The sequence below is a fragment of the Ruditapes philippinarum genome, unplaced genomic scaffold (genome assembly GCF_026571515.1).
Source record: "Ruditapes philippinarum isolate M1 unplaced genomic scaffold, ASM2657151v2 ctg1887_1_1_1_1, whole genome shotgun sequence".
Lineage (NCBI taxonomy): Eukaryota > Metazoa > Mollusca > Bivalvia > Venerida > Veneridae > Ruditapes > Ruditapes philippinarum.
In genome coordinates, this window is record NW_026860160.1 from 60,736 (window position 1) to 78,978 (window position 18,243).

The 18,243-nt window shown below is 32.1% G+C and overlaps 1 protein-coding gene across 1 annotated transcript; it reads right to left on the bottom strand.

The window, feature by feature from the left end:
• Positions 1-1,967: 1,967 nt before the first annotated feature.
• Positions 1,968-16,041, bottom strand: LOC132759082 (proteasomal ATPase-associated factor 1-like). The gene is made up of 11 exons (XM_060750805.1): positions 15,926-16,041; positions 11,408-11,452; positions 10,468-10,567; positions 9,814-9,915; positions 8,672-8,767; positions 8,208-8,358; positions 7,399-7,593; positions 6,693-6,784; positions 5,837-5,952; positions 4,046-4,128; positions 1,968-3,010 (listed from the first exon to the last, which is right to left on the bottom strand). The coding sequence occupies exons 1-11, from the start codon at positions 15,979-15,981 to the stop codon at positions 2,844-2,846; spliced, it is 1,203 nt and encodes a 400-aa protein (XP_060606788.1). The 5' UTR covers positions 15,982-16,041; the 3' UTR covers positions 1,968-2,843.
• Between the last annotated feature and the right edge of the window lie 2,202 nt (positions 16,042-18,243).

The following is an 18,243-nucleotide window of genomic DNA, read 5'->3' on the forward strand; positions in this document are numbered from 1 at the left end:
ATTTTAATTTTAGTGTATCTGTAAATAGGACAATTGTTTCTGATGGAATATTGACTGTAGTTGAAGTTTTATCGCAAATCAAACTGGAAGTTAGGCAAATAAGTTAAAATTTTATTCCAAATTTAAAATATTCTGCTATACAAAATTCTGCTATTTGAAAATAATGCAAATTGAAAATTAAAGTTTTACTAATGTGATATTAAATGGAATGAGCAATATGAATCATATCTCACAGGTAAATTCAAGAATATAATTAAGTTTTACTTAGTTAAAATTTGATTCAATATATAGAGGAGTTTGTTATTATCATCCAAGAAAATCTAACAGAGTGAAAAAGAATAGCATTTTGTTATATATTAAATTGTGACACTTTTCTGTTATTTTGAGAGTTCCATTTAAAATAAATGAATAGATATATTTTCATTTTAAAATCATCAAATATATATATATTTAGAAAGTAGACCCAATAAAACATCTCTTTAAAATATACAATATTATAATTATGTTTTTCTGTTAAATATTGCTTATATGACACATAAATACAGAAAGGTTGCACAATAAATAAATATACACAAATGTTTTTTCCCATAACAATGTGCTAGGAACAATGTGCTAGCTTTGTCCATAGATGTGTTTAAAAAAATATAAACAATATTGAGACTATATACAAGTCTTGTATGTAGGTCACTGTAAAAATTAAGTATACAATTAAAAAACACCTAACATTTTTGCTGTTTTTCTGTAGAGTAGACCACGATTTAAGAATGTGTATGCATTTATAAGGCACAAATTGTTAAGTAATAATTGTTAAACTTTTCGTATTGTTTTAAATTTGGTGAAAATAAAACCGTTATTTAGCCTTGTATGTAGGGCTTGTACAGGTTTTTCAATTTTGGTCTATTTAGAGATTATAAGGAGTTTGATATAGCAAAAAAAAAAAAACAACATTATAGAATCTGGTTAGATTTCATGGATGTGTAAGCTGGCTTTGTTCTTTACAGGTGGTTTAAGCAAGTTGTTAGCACTCATGTCAGTTAAAATATAACGACTGTAAAAATATAACTACTGTATGAATTCAAAATTTTTCATGCATATAGAAGATTGACTGCACTGTGCATTTCTAAGGGTCAAGAATTTGTTATATTGATACCTTTGTAGTTTGATCATAAAAAATACACTTATTGTATACATGTGAGAGGTGCTTACATTATTTGTATTATATACTGTATAAATGTTATCAAATCAACTGTTGATCGCAACACTGTTGTAAGCCCTTCTTTATTTCATATAAGTTACTGCAGTTTTGCAGTCAACCCATGATTAATGTTAATGTGTAAAAGGGTATAACTTAACTGTAAAGTATTGTGTTGTATAACTGAAATTATGTAAGATGTTTTACTTTATGTACTTTGAAACCTTGTTACATTATAAGGTTGTGATAATGTCTAATAAACATCATGAAATATCAGTGTGTTTCTTCTTGTTGAATTTTTCTTTTAGTTTTTCATAATAACAAAGAGTTGCTTTCAGAAAATGCCTTTGACCTCTGATCTGACCTGTCTTTGAGTTAAAAATGACATACCTCTGAACTGAAGATTTAGTCTGACACTGAAATATGACCTTGACATTTTAAGGTAACATTTTCAAAATTCTGGCCCTATTTAAACAATTTATTCATTTGTTAAGTAACAGATTTAGAGGTGGACCTTTTGTTTTTAAATTATACAACCACAAAAACCAAAGCCTTTTAAAAAAAAAGATCAGATATTTTGAGCTCTAAATAATGAGAAAATTTCAAAAACTGCATTATCCAGTCTGTGTCAAAATTTAAACTCACCATGGTGAGGGGCAAGTGGTTCAAAGTCAATGACCTTAACCACTTGCCCCCTACTGACTGCTTAACTATAATCTTCACTTTTAATGTTCAAATGTAGTGCAAACTCATGGAAATGAAATTATAATAATGATGTGTGTAAATAATTTATTATTCTGAGAAATTTAACAAAAATAACATACAATAACATTCAAATCTTTCATGATAGTATTTACATCATTCTATAAGTAGAAAATGGTATGCAATGATCAGTAATAAGTTACACATGAGGGCATAACCTCCTGCAATGAACACTATATGAGCCGCGCCATGACAAAACCAACATAATGGGTTTACGACCAGCATGGATCCAGGCCAGCCTGCGCATCCACACAATGTGATCAAGATCCATACTGTTCGCTTACAAAAACTTTAACAAGTAGAGAAACTAATAGCGAACAGCATGGATCCTGATCAGACTGCGCGGATGCGCAGGCTGGTCTGGATCCATGCTGGTCGCAAACCCATCCTGTTGGTTTTGTCATGGCGCGGCTCATTTATAGAAAAGATGTCTTTGTAGTCTCCTGTTCACCCTTATCTTACTGACTTCTTGAAATCAACTGGTTTTCCCAGCAAGATTAGGGTAAATCAAAAGTTAACTCTCCCGATGGTCATATTTTAAAAAAAAGAACATATATATATAGTATATTGAGAGAGACCAAAAAAAAAGGATTGGAGCACCACACTAAATAAAGTATTCTGGTATATAGTGGACAAGGCCCTTGAAATGATTAAATGTTAACAGAATGAACCTTAAAATGTCTTAATTCATCACTACACGATAATGAATGAAAAATGTCAAAATCGGCAATAAAATGATATTTGTCTATTTTGTGCGGCACCAATCCTGTACTGAGTCAAATCCATGTATATTATTTACACCAGTCGTGTATTGAGTTAAATTTACACCAGTCGTGTATTGTGTTAAATTTACACCAGTCGTGTATTGAGTTAAATCCATGTATATTATTTACACAATCATGTGAGCTATGCTATATTTCCTGATGAGACTGTCTCTACAAGCACTGTACACATAATGTCCGTCTGATACAGTTTTATACAAGGGGTCACAATCTGACCCTGATAATTCTACTAGTGTTTCATAATTCTGGTTCACATAGAAACAAGATCCGTCACCTGTAATGAAAGAAAAGAAATGCAATGGATTAGAAAGATAGGAGTGCAGTATTTTTAGATTTAAAGGGACTCCACTGAGATTTTTTTTGAGATAATGGAACTAGAAATATTTTTTTTCAAGACTTGTGTACCATTTGATGTAAGTCTAGACCAATAACTTGTGTGCAAGTCTCAGTTTTTCTAGAATCATCATTTTTATTGTGCAAAAAACACTTTTCACTTTTATCTGGCTATGAATGGCACAAAATTCGATTTTAACTTAATTCTGAGCATATTTCTTCATTTTCCTTTACAGATTTTTCCATTTTAAGTGGTTCATTTGATTTATGTTTAATGTTTTAAGGCTTTTTTGACCTTAGTGGAGCTATATTTAAACATACTCCTTTCTTTTTTGTTACAAATTTGAATTGAGCATGTCCATTCATTCATTCATAATTTTCAAGGGATTTATGTCAATTGTTTAGAGAGTGGTGGCTTTGTTATTGTGCCACAGCACTATAAGGACTTATGGCAACCTTCCAACTTCCAAACTAGAGTCATCTACCAACCAAAACTATGGTAGCTGGATAGCTTTCTGATATGAAAGAACATATCAAAGGTGGATGAACATACAGTATTTAGGGATAAATTATTTGAAGTCAGGGAGCTCAACTTCCAAACCAGGGAGGACTTTATATCTTTTAATAATTCATCCTCCACCGCTAGTCCTACAATTTTCTTAGGAATTGTTCTGTTCTACAACTAAGATCACACTGGCATTGTAAAGGTCATATGACAACTTTTCTGGGGGAGAAGACCTCATGTAACCTACTATGTGTTTGTGACCTACTATGTGTTATTTCAAACACAAACGGGCACCGGAGAAGATTCCTGCCTAGCTTATGTTTGCTTGCTGCAGAGCTTTCTCGAAATAAAAAAAAAACTTGAAAATCCAAAAGCAGAGGGAACCAGTCATTTGAAGTCAGCAACCTTAACATCTTGGCCACTAAGACCTATCATTTGCTAACTGATGTCAGAAGGAATTCTATAAATTACCTGTGCTTGAGAAAAATCCTCCTTTGTAAGGTAGTAGGGATAATATAACATTACGACTCTCTTTCCATTCCTTTAATGGAACACTGAAAATACGAAAATAATAAAAGTTGAATATAAAAATTAAAGCTTGTTTTTATATTAATAACAAATTAAGTGTACAGTTTTAATCATTTTAGTGGAGTCTGTTATTCAAATAACTAAGAGGCAAATTTTTATGCACATTTTTTTTGGAAAGAAACCTGTTAATTTCTTTTTATTTGGTATAATTATCATATTTCTTAAATATTGTTGTTGCTGCTTGAGTTGATGATGCTATAACATTTTGTTTAAAGTTTTTACGTCCTACCTACACTGTCATGGTCATATGATGACTTCTCAGCTTTACTGGGGGGAGGAAGACCTTAATTGCCCCTCCATGCATTATTTTTGGCACTATCAGGCACCCGAGTAGAAAGACTCACCCTAGCTGGATAGATTCCTAACATGAAAGAACCTAAAGTCCCTGTTAAGATTTGAACACATCAGTTAGGAACAAGTGGTCCAAAGGCAGTAACCTTAATCACTCTGTATCAGAGGTCCCCTATGACAATTATATCTCAGAATATATAAAATCTCTATATCTCAGAATATATAAATCTATATTTCTCAACATATATAATTCTACTAGTATATAATTATCTCAGAATATATAAATCTCTATATCTCTGAATATACAAGCTATATATCTCAGAATATATAAATCTATATATCTCAGAATATACAAGCTATATATCTCAGAATATATAAATCTATATATCTCAGAATATAGAAGCTATATATCTCAGAATATATAAATCTGTATATCTCAGAATATATAAATCTATATATCTCAGAATATATAAATCTGTATATCTCAGAATATATAAATCTATATATCTCAGAATATATAAATCTATATATCTCAGAATATATAAATCTATATAGAATATATAAATCTATATATCTCAGAATATATAAATCTGTATATCTCAGAATATATAAATCTGTATATCTCAGAATATATAAATCTATATATCTCAGAATATATAAATCTATATAGAATATATAAATCTATATATCTCAGAAATATATAAATCTGTATATCTCAGAATATATAAATCTATATATCTCAGAATATATAAATCTATATAGAATATATAAATCTATATATCTCAGAATATATAAATCTATATATCTCAGAATATATAAATCTGTATATCTCAGAATATATAAATCTGTATATCTCAGAATATATAAATCTATATATCTCAGAATATATAAATCTATATAGAATATATAAATCTATATATCTCAGAATATAGAAGCTATATATCTCAGAATATATAAATCTATATATCTCAGAATATATAAATCTGTATATCTCAGAATATATAAATCTGTATATCTCAGAATATATAAATCTATATATCTCAGAATATATAAATCTATATAGAATATATAAATCTATATATCTCAGAATATATAAATCTGTATATCTCAGAATATATAAATCTATATATCTCAGAATATATAAATCTATATAGAATATATAAATCTATATATCTCAGAATATATAAATCTATATATCTCAGAATATATAAATCTGTATATCTCAGAATATATAAATCTGTATATCTCAGAATATATAAATCTATATATCTCAGAATATATAAATCTATATAGAATATATAAATCTATATATCTCAGAATATATAAATCTATATCTCTCACAATATATAAATCTATATATCTCAATATGTTAATCTGTCTCACCGTATATTTCTGATATCAGAAACTGTGATATAGCCTTCTTGGGTTCCACAAGCAATACAAGTATCTGACAAAAAACAACAGCTGTTTACATCACCATGGCAATCTAGGTCAAAAACCTGAAATTACAAAATGTAAAATTTCCAGCAAGATATAAATCTTTAGAATATAAACCTATATGAATATTTGTAAGGCCAAGGCTGTCATTGAACTACAAAGCTTACCTATGTTTGCCAGATGGAAATATTCCTCACATGAATGGATTTATACCATCAATGGCAAGTACTGAAACCACAGTGTTAACCAGAAATAAAGTCTGAGAATTTAACCACTCACCTACTGAACCCCCTGAATTTTTTTTTTTTTGGGGGGGGGGGGGGGGGGGATCATGATTTTAAAATGCATGAATACAATCAAGCAATCCCACATTCACAGCTGTTGTATGAAAAATCTTGTTAGTTTGTATTTACCATTGTTAAACAACTTTTTTGAAACCGAGACATAACACATAAAGTTGTGCCAGATGACTGCATCACACCGGTGTAGATTGTGGAGACGGAAACTGAATCTTAGCTGCTGTCTGATTTGAAACTTTGACCACCAAATTAGTCCCTTACATCACTGTTCCCCATTCATATTGTAAATTAATATACTGTCAAATATTTTTAAACATTGCCAGAATAAAATGATTCAACTAAATGGGTTTTATAAGTATTCCAATTAAATTCAATTTTAAATCTATGTGTACTTCAGGTTAATTTAATTTTTAAAAGTCAAAAGTTGAGACATCACAGCATCCGCAAAACTTTACAGAATAACTCTATGAGTACAGCTTCCATGTTAACTTTAGACAGCCTACCTTTGTCCTACTCTGTAAACCATAGCCCTGTAAAACTCCTTTCTCACATCCAACTAGTAATAATTTACCCTCCGTTCCTACTTCTTTCTCACCTGTAAATAATATATTTTATTACATGCTTTTCGGTGGTTTATAGAAATATATCAGTGATATAAAACTGGTAATTTCACTGTTTGAAAATAAACCTTTTGGTGCTCACTCGGTGAAATATATTCCGATCTTACACTGAACTAAACAAATATCCTCTATATCATAATTTTTCACTTTTACTTGACTTGATTTTTGCATAATTCAATGATTACTTTCAAAAGGTTGTAAATGCCTATTACAGAGTGGTTTTTCCATTAATTCCTATAAATATTGAGTAACGATCTTGAAAATTTCATTGACATCAGGTCCCTAAGACTATTCTTGTATTAAAATATAGCAAGATTATTACAATGAAGCTTTCTTTATACATGTAGTTCTCTATTTCATGCAACAGTCAAATGTAACCCATTTCCCACCCATGCCTCAAAAATAGCAGGGATTTTTTATTTATCACGAGGACGTTAAATCACTGCACAGTAATTTCCCTGCAGGTGCCCCTACATTGCAACTTTGTTCCTTGTATGATCGTTAAAGATTGCATGAGAACATTGAGGTAAAAGGCTTAAACAACATTTATAAATATATACAATATAACATGCTATAATCATATACTAACTAGGTGTGTCTGTAGGTGTTCCTAGGTCAATGTTGGATTCTGTGTTCTGTAGGGTGCAACAGTTAACATTCCCAGCCCCACACTCTATTGTACCGAGGCACGTCTGTGACCCACAATCCCACAGTCGTACTGTACCGTCTCTACCACACGACAAAATATTTCTGCCACGGTCAATTATGGCTGTATCGAGAATACCTATGAAAAAAAAAATCAAAAACAAATCACTAAAATTAATTTCTTTTAATTAAATCTTATGAATTTAGACATCTTGAATCAGAACAATTAAAAACTAATATATTTCACTCAAATCAAATACAATGACATACTTATAAATTGTGTCATGGTCATGTGTAAGGTGTATTTTTATTTCTTGTACTTTGCTGTCAAGGACTTTATTTGTTTGTTTGTTTTTGTTTGGTTTTAAGGCGCATCAACACAGTTTAGTTCATATGGCGCCAAAACAGGAAAGATGATTTTGGCTAACCTCAAATGTTACAAACTTTAAGCAACACCAGCGGTCAAAACCACCTCACCAGCTGGAGCTAAGAGATGCATTGACTCCAATAATCATAATCCATTTAGTCGCCTCTTACAATCATGCAGGGTTAAGAGGTGGTTGTAATTCTGATGCCTAAACCTGTAAAGGCAACACCTCAGCCACAAGGGGAGTTAACAAGTACTGATCACACCTAACAATTCCAGGTCCTGGAAAGACCACTAACGTCAAAGAAGTTTCAGATCCAGTTACTCTTACAATAATACTTATTGTATTGTTCAATGACAAGAAATATTTGATTCTATTGTATTACCTGCTAGATGACCCTTCAAGGTTGCGGCACATTTTCCCGTCTCAGCAGACCATATCTTTAATTGCATGTCAGCACCGCCGGTCAGTATAACAACACCGGAGGGGAAAAATCTACATGTATATACATCTCCATAGTGACCTTCTAAATCTCTCTAAAATTAGTACAGAATATATCTGTTATGAATTGAAGTAATACCAAAAGTATTTCATAAATTTGAACAAAATTATGAAAGTGGTAAATATGAATAGATTACAGTCAACATAGTAAATAGCATGCATAAATTTTCATAAATGTAAAAAAATAACGAATTAATTAATTAAACATGCACAGAATTTATCATTTTATTAAGGCATTAGTTAAAACAAAAATTTCCATTTGCATCACATATATAAGCATAAACATATACTACTTTCATTTTCCATCTTTGAGTCTATGTCAACAGGTATGTATATACATGTACTTACCCTGACATCACCTGTCTGTGTTTCCCAGACCTTTAGTTTACCCTCTGAATCACTGGACACACCCAGACCCCCTGCTGTGACATCTAGACAATGTATCTGAAACACAATCAAACCCACCAACCAAGGTCAATATCATATATAAAGATTGACAGCATTATTGGTAATATCATTCTATCCAATTCACATACAAATTTTGAGATAGTTAAATCTAAATACACATGATCTTGACAATGTACAGTCAAATCTGTGTTAAGGAACCCCTCTGAATCAAGACCACCATGTGTAATTACAACCCTCTGAAACTATAAAGAACAAAGTGACCTCCAAATAAAGACCACTTGTCTATAAAGGTCCTGTTCAGTCTCTTCATTGGATGGTCTTTCTTAAAGGGTTTGACTGTATATTCTTACTTTTGTTGAGTCCACCTATTGTAGGATTTTCACAAGCTATGGAAGCTTTAATATTGGAATAATTCAGGTAACATCAAAAAATGAATCTGGAGGTCTTGGACAGTGACGAACAAGTACATTCTTTGAATGTGTGTGGTAAAATGTGAAAATACTTTAAGTAATTTATGAGATAGGAAGCTGGATGCAAAATATTAACCAAGTGCTAAACTAATGCCAATACCTGAGTTGGTAATATATAAAGACAATGAAGCTAAAATACATTGTATGGTTAGTAATATAAACAAAGTGATCAAATAAGAAAATAAAGTTTGAATTATAAATGTATCAAATTCAAGGATAAAACACTCTTCATTAAATGCAACACGAATCATAACAAACCAAAAATGTGTCCATGGAACACTGATGCCTTCCCATTTAAGTGTCTAGCCTGTCTGCTGATGGACAGTGTGATAGGGGACAGCCTGACAGACGTACGGACATACATGTCTTGCTTCAATTTTTGGAACAATCCATCATTATCAAGTTTGGGAATACATGTAGCAAGATGAATGTTTCAAGAGATGAAAACAGAGCCTTGTCAGTCAGCATGAATATGTTGACTGACCTAACTTCTGTACTGATGGCTTAGAACAAACAAATTTGTTTCCAGGTGGGTTAATAATATCTTACAATTTTTATACCATACCGGTATACGAAACATTAACTTTTTAACAATAAATGAAAAGTAGGTACCGATTTCCGTTCACTGTGTATGTTGTTAAATGTCTTAGTTGGTGCCACAAACTGTCTGCTACAACAAGTTTCGTCCTGCGTGTAACTGACCTCGATACTTCTCTGAAAGGAAATTAACTTCTAGTATTATAATGCTTGTACCAAACAGCAAATATGTAACAATATTACATATTTAGTCATAAAAAATGTAACAGGCATAAAAGCTGAAGATTTATGTTAAAAAAATAATTCCAACAATTATAATTATAATAAATAAACTTATAGGTGGAAGTTGGAAATCTTGTGAATCCTGAAAATTAAGCTGGGGGCCGCCAGGGCCCCCGGTGGATCGTTTAAAAAGCGTCTGCAATGTCTTGATGATCGCCAACATTCCCGATTGGGAGGGATTGGCTTTCCTGTTCGGAACTTATTGGCGGAACCCAGCTAGTCTATTTACGACCATAGCTGAACGCGCTCCAGGCTATCTCCGTAAAAACCTGAAACGAGCACCTTGCAATGGCGAATCAGTACTAAAAATAAAGCGCAAAACAGATCGAGTTACTGGAATTTACTTTCGTTTTCGTTTCAACAGTTCGAAAGTCGGGACATCGAAAATCCGGAACTTCCGGAGCAGTCCGGAAAACTTCCACCCATGTAAACTTAACACTGCTGTACCTGTGAAACTTTGAGCACATTAAATCCTTCAGAGGGCATGACATATGGCACACCATCTCCTGAAATCCCATGAGATTCAAGTTGTCCATGAACTGTCTCTCTACCTATGAAAATAAAAACAAGAATAGCCCTTAAACTGCTTACCTAAGGATATACCAGGTAGTTTCAATGAAAATTTCATTAGGTCACTCCTATGAAGTTTCATCAAAATCTGCCAAATGGCTGAGAAGAAGATATACATTAAGTCCTCATTCTATATCTAGCATGCAGGCAGAGCCACCAGGTTTTTTTCTTGCTGCTTACAATCTAGTTTCCAAAATGAGAAATATTATTATTTCACTGTAAATTTGGAGAAACCTGAAAATTAAGCCTTATGAATCAAATTTAAATGCATGTTTCTATCTTGTTTTAATCAACTTACTTTTGTAAAATATGCTTCTTCATTCTCACAAAATCTAACATGAATTCTAGACATAGATTTGAAAAACATGTGCATATAATATATATAATGAAGAACCACTTTGATTAAAAGACTCTAATTTAAATATGGAAACATTTGGAATGAGTTCACAAAGAATTTGTTAACAAATTAGATAAAGATTAATAAAAGAATACTTATGTTGAATAATTTCATACAAAATGCTTTCGCAAGCATCAAAATTATAAGGAAGAATGAATTGGAAAGGTATAAAACCCGGCGCCTCTCCAATTTTTCTCAATAAAACTGAAGGAAAACACTGCACCACCTTACTTTTTTTATTTCTTGATTAGTTTTATAATATTGGTATCAAATGAAAGATTTCTTAATAAGCTTTCAAGGGATACCTTGAAAACAAAAATGAAACAAGTACAAGTATTTAAATTTTTGTCTCAAAGTTTATCATTTTTCCTCTGAAAACTACACTCTCAAAATTAATTTGGTGAGAAAAACACTTTGCACCTACCAGAACACTTGAAGCTGACCCAAACTTTCCCATTATGTTCCCTGAAAAAGAAAGAAAAGAAAGAAAGTGTAACTACATTTTATTTGGTGAGTGATTATTCTAGCTGCATCCTCATTTTTGAATAATCTTGTATCGTATCATCATTCAGTATTTAAGGTGATATGGCCTCTTATTCAACAAAATATGTGCTTTAAGTTAATTAAGTTATATGTTCAACAAACAACATCAAAGGAAGGCGCCAAAAACTAATTTAACTTTTTAAGGCAGGGTTATACATGCCAAAACAATTGTTATGTCATAACTTTGCTACAGTGCCTTTTCATTGATTTTAAGAGTCTGATGTTATTTGATACTGATTGAGAAACTAATGCTGATATTGAGTGTTTCTTTGATAATTAAGGGATTCAGGGAGATTAACAGATGACACGATTATAGGCATGTCGCATGTTGTTAATAGGCTGGCTAGAACCATTAATTACTGATTGTGTTCACAGAAACTTTGTCTTAAACTGTCGTCATGAAATTTTTCAAAAAGCACCTGACAGTATTCTTCATTTGAAATCAGGCACAAAGTGACATTTTGACAAGCATACAATTACTATTAATCTTTGTCTTCGATCATGAAAAAACCTCTAAAAATTAACTTGGTGAGTTATTATACTTATACCAGTAGGATGATTCTGGGCTAAGCCCTTTTTAAGCCTCTCTTCTTTTGACTTACTCTCTTTGCAAATATTTGATTTTAGTCTCATCACTACGTTGTATTATATTTATTCATATTCACTTATACATATTTCAGTTTACACTGCTGTATAATTTTAACAGCATGATGTTACAATTTAACATTTTATACTTTATATGGAACTTCTCAAGTTCAGTGTTGATCTAGCTTGATTTTGAATCATTTACCATGCTGCAGTCAGTCTATTTACCCTATGATACCCCAAGACACCACAAGACCACCGCAAGATACTTTTATTGACAAGTAAATACCATCTTCATTTTACTTTGTTTACGGGAGGTAACTATGCACAAGTATGCATCAAATTATCTCCCTTCATTTATTTCCCTGTATTTTTAATGTAAAATTATAAATATATTCTCTTTTTGTGCAAAATAGTTTACAACAATGAAATAATGCCAAGGTTGCGGGGTTTTGGTGTAGTGCAAGTTTAATTCTGCGACAATGTCATATTTTGATTATTTAATCAATCATATTCTGTTTCATAATATTGATTTTTTTTATTTCATCTGCCCCACATTTCATTAGATTAACATAGTCTTACTGTTTCAGTAAAGTTGATTTACATCAAAATATTTTTTTGCTATCAATATAAAGAGCATACTGTGCTCCTGTTAGTTCAAGGTACTTAACACTTTGAAACCAGAAAGAAAACAACAAATGAAACTTATGGTACAAAAATTGTCATAAGCTATAACATATAGGTGTTTTCTGCTGTATGGCGCAAGGAAACAACAACATATTCTGTCAAAGTCAATTTTAATGGACCAAACGTAGACCATATGTCGGCCATTTTGAAAACAGTGTGTCATTATTTAAATCGCGGTAATGGTGTTACATTTCAGTTTTTTCATGTTTCATTGACAATTTCTACATGTTATTTTGCTTGATTTTAAATATCAAAATTATCCTTACTATGTAGCTCAAAATTTATTTTTTTCAACAAACAAGAACATTTAGAAAATGATGATTGTTTCCGACAAACGCAAAAATTTAATGGACTATTGTTGCTTTTTGGAGAAATTTGTAAAATGTTGTTCTGTTTTACATAAAAATCTAGAGATTTAAAACATTTTGCACAGAAACTTTGTTGTATTGATGTATGAATGAAATATGTCAATTCTGACCAATTTTAACACTGGTCACATGAAAATAAGCCATTACCGTGAAATAAGTGTTGACGCGGAATTAGTGATGTTGAGTACACATATCAATAAATATTTTTGTGATGAAAAAAGTACATACATAATTAACAATATTTGATTATTGGACAGATGTAAATAATCAGACATCGTATATAATAAAACTTTCCCAATTTACAAAATATATAAGTGTCTTGGGGTTGGCCTAGTCCTGGGACTAAAAATGTTTATATTTCTGTCCCAGAGTAGTCTTTGGGTGTCTTGGGGTAGATCGGCCCAACATGCTGTGGTTCATTTTTCATATTGTCACCTTGGGCCTTTCCAGTGTATTAAATTCAATGCAAATTGGCTATTGGTTATTCTATCGCTATACTGGGATTTATCATTATAAATGGTCACTCACTCACTGGTTGTCCGGACTTACAGTTACACAAAAATGAAAAGAACAAATCAATAAAATTTTAAACCTTTTGTTGAGTAGATCTAGTTTAATCAAAAAAGTATGGCATGATAACAAATCTCCTAAATTTAATGTAGCTTGATCTATAAGTGGCTCTGGGGCAATATCCGGTTAACGCCCCCTGGGGGCATTTGCATTTCCTTCTTTCTTTTACCTCTGTTTGTGCGCGATTGTTATTTTCATCTGTGTCATTAAGACGCTTGCATATTGTAATTAGTCACGTGATACATATATATAGAAGTTAAAATCTCAAAATAATCAAATGATGCTTAACCCCCTCCCATGAACTAAAATCGCCGCACATGTAAAATAATACAATTTAGCAAGTTTATTATTATTTAAATAATTGGATAAAAAAACCATTATGATCACATAAGGTCATACGCTTGCTGGACCAATAATATACAAAAGCTAAAATATTTCTGAATTTCGTCCACCACGAAGTTCTACATAATTATATAATGTAATGAGTAAATTGACAAGTATAAATAAGTTGTAGCGGATTTCACGTGGATGAGAAAGCACGGTTTTGTCGTGTTTTTCTTTTTTATTTCGTGGGCAACAAAAGGGATACATTATGTGAACTAATAGTACTTTTTAGGTACTGATTTAAATCTTAATTTTGTAATGGAAGCGTATTTATTTTTTGGCGTTATTTGATGGATTATGTGAAATTCATATAAAATAAACAACGATACGCATACATTTTCGTCCCGGGTAAGTTACCTCTTTGTTTTAAATATGGTTCATTCCGTAAGAAAGTATTTTCAGACATTTCCTTCAAAAACAATGCCCAGTCACATTTGGTAGAATAATTAACGGAATGAATGTTATTAAAGCTGAAAGTATGGTCAATATCGACATAATATATATTGTCAAAAGGCAGATGCCCCGGGAGAGTTTCCGACTATGTTAAACTAGCGTAGGCAAACGTCCCGGGAAAGTTGCCTTTTTGTTGTAAATGTCATTCATTCCGTAATATATATATATTCAGATACTTCCCCCAAAACAATGCCAAGCCCCATTTTTTAATTTATAAAGGCCCCCGAAGAAAACCCTCTTCCCGGGGAGAACTTCCCCTTCAGTAGCATTTTAATATAGAATGAAATATATCCGTCGCTATATATATACTCTGGTTTTCTGCCCCGGGGCAGATAACCAGAGTATATATATAGCGAGAAATATTTAGGAAACATTACATACATGCTACTTAAGGGGAAGTTTTTCCCGGGAAGAGGGTTTTCTTCGGGGGCTTCAATGCTTAACAAAATGGGGCTTGGCAATGTTTTGGGGGAACTGTCTTAATGACTTCTTTTTACGGAATGAACACATTTACCGTAGAAGGCAACTCACCCGGGAAAGATTCCTTATATGCAGATGTAATGGTAGGAATAGCACCCGGGTGATTTACCTTTTAGCATATATGTATACGTTCATTCCGTAAAATGTCATTCAGATACTTCCTCCAAAACAATGCCAAGCCCCATTTTTAAATTATAAAGGCCCCCGAAGAAAACCCTCTTCCCGGGGAGAACTTCCCCTTCAGTAGCATTTTTTAATATAGAATGAAATATAACCGTCGCTATATTTTTGCATATATATTATACAGCATGTCACTGAAGGATAAGATTTCTCAGGGAAGAAAATTGGATTTGCAATCTTTTGGGTGAAGAGTGTTAGTGAATTCAATTTACGGAATGAACATATGTTGTGTACAAAGGAAATCATTATAATCATTAACTGGGTAAATTCACAGGTTCTATTTCTCCCGTAGTGAACCCTTTTGAAATCTTGTTTTATGTGTTACTACCATATATGGATATATAGGGTCACAATAATTTCGTGACTCTCGCGATTGCTATTGTGCATAAAGTAAAGAAATGTCAAACAGAAATCGTGAAATTTACGGACGTTACTTCTGTACATTGAATTTTTAAGAATATTGATTATGTTAACGGGTTAAATGCTGTTATATTTCTTGACTGGGTTCATTTGATAGTTTATGCACGTGACCTTCCTGCTCACAAGCATTTTAAAGCGTTATTTATACTTTTTGAAGGCAAGCGTCTACATGACCCAGATCACACCTAAACGGCAAATGCCCCCAGGGGGCGTTAACCGGATATTGCCCACTATGGCATAAAAAATCGTAAATAAATTCTGATAATACCTTAAAACCTCGTCAAAATCACTTTGCAATATAATTCTGTCCATGGGCGCCGCCATTTTGTTTATTTATTTACGGACGACTATTTTTCAAGTCATCATCATCGCCGAATAGGTTTATAGGCATACATATAAATAATTTTAACTGACATTACTTGATTTAAATATATATGTAATATTTATATTTTTGTATAAATGAGAGATGTAGATGACAGATATAAGCAGTTCCTATATACTCCAATGAGAAATTTCAGTTGTACTTTTTTAAGTTTATTTTGAGTTTAAATTAAAGCTTCTACACCTATGGTTTGGTTTATGGTGAATTGGGCATTTTTCCATTAGAAGCAAGAGTTTTGTGTCTCTAGAGTAAAATTATTAATGCTATGGAAAACTTCTTTATAAAACAATGTTGATTTTGCCCTCTAGGAATATTGTTATAATTCTAAATGGATAAATTATGTGAACGAAACGCTGAGTAATCATGGTATGTCAGATTATTTTCATCTACAGAAAGTAGATAATATTAATCACTTTAAAATATTGTGAAGTTTAGACTACATGTTCATTTTCTACAATATTGGCATAGTACTATTATAGTACACCTTTTCAGTGCTTAGTCATCGTTCATATAAAATACTCATTGTTTTGAAAAATATCTAGATGTACAACGTACTTCAATTTGACATAAGCAAATACTGATGTAAATTTAGAACAAAGAACAACCTATTCCCTTTGAAAAAGGCAAACATTTGGCAATTGATCATAATAATAGGCTCTGTTCCTTATTGGTGATGAATTTCACTTCTTATTTGAATGTTCGTATTTTAATGACATAAGACGTAAATCTCTTCTTCCCAGTTTTTATATGAATTCATCCCAATATTTTTAATCTTGACAAATTAATGAACAGTTGTGATAAAAAGATTCTACTAAAATTATCTTTATTTTGTAAATGCATTATGTTAAGATTTAGATAATTAATACTTCTCATTCTCCGTTCCCATTTGTTACAATGTAAAATACATGTTGTATTGAATTCAGTAGTTAAAATGAACGATATGATTTCCTTTTTTTTTGTTTACAATGTATTTATCTAGTCATAATTGTATTCTTTTATTGTGATATTAATGATTTTTTACTGTTATTTTTCTGTTCGTTTGTTTGTTATAACCAGTTGCATATTAAATGCCTTGGTTTAATAAAAACTTAAATATCACTCATGTGCGTCGTGTTGGCGCTAGCGACAACAGGACAAAGCGTCAAATGGCGCGTTGTCGGAATTTTGTCTTGTCGTTCTGTCGCTAACGATGTACGCCAAACGACGCGTTGTCGTGCAGCGTGTTTTCACGATGTCACATTGTCACTCGGTTCAAATCGGAGGATTGGCTTATAAACCAAGCGACAGGGCGAAAACGCGCCGCACGACAAACGCGCCGTTTGGCGTGCTTCGCTAGACGCAGAACGACAGCGCGACAACTCGCTGTTTGGCGCTTTGTCGTGTTGTCGCTAGCGACAAGTCGAAAAGGCGATACCGATATAGGTTGCGTTGTTGTTATCGACAACGCAACGCGCAATGTACCAAATCAGCCACCATACTCATGTATATAATTATCTATGTCTCCGTATCGATGTTTCAATTTTAGACTGTCATCTTTTTTAGTAACGCGATTCTTTGATACTTTTAGCTTCTGATTACAATAAGCGCAATAAATATGTCAGAAACTTATTAATACTGTATACATGTATATTAAATATAGTTCTGTGAATATGTTAAACACAATTAGATCTGAACTTAAGCTAAGATCGAGGTGGAAATCTATATATTCCCATATAGGCATAATTATATAAAGTAACACAATAATATCTGTACTCGAGTAGAGGAAGAAATTCTTAACAGATAGCAATATCAGAGATGAAGAAAACATATGTTATCTATATCTCTGGCAATACATAAACTGCAGGTTATTTTCCAAAAGTCAAACGATGAAGGCTTAATGTCATCCTTGGAAATGGAATCTGCACGCGAAGCCCCATATTAAGAAAAGTGATAGGTCAATGGTCATTTTTCTTAACATGTGTTTTGTGTAAGGTTAAGTAACACATAGTTTCCTGTTCCATTATCAAACATTTTACTAACCATTACATCCTTTACAACCCCCAACAAGGTTTCATGAAAAAGGTCATGTGTTATCAACTTGTTATGTTGGTAGACCCACAATGATCTGGTCACCTCAGTCTATGAGAAAAAGCAAGTATAAATCCTAATATTTTAGATTTCAGTAAGGCTTTCGATCAGGTCAGTCATGAGAAGATACTGCATGT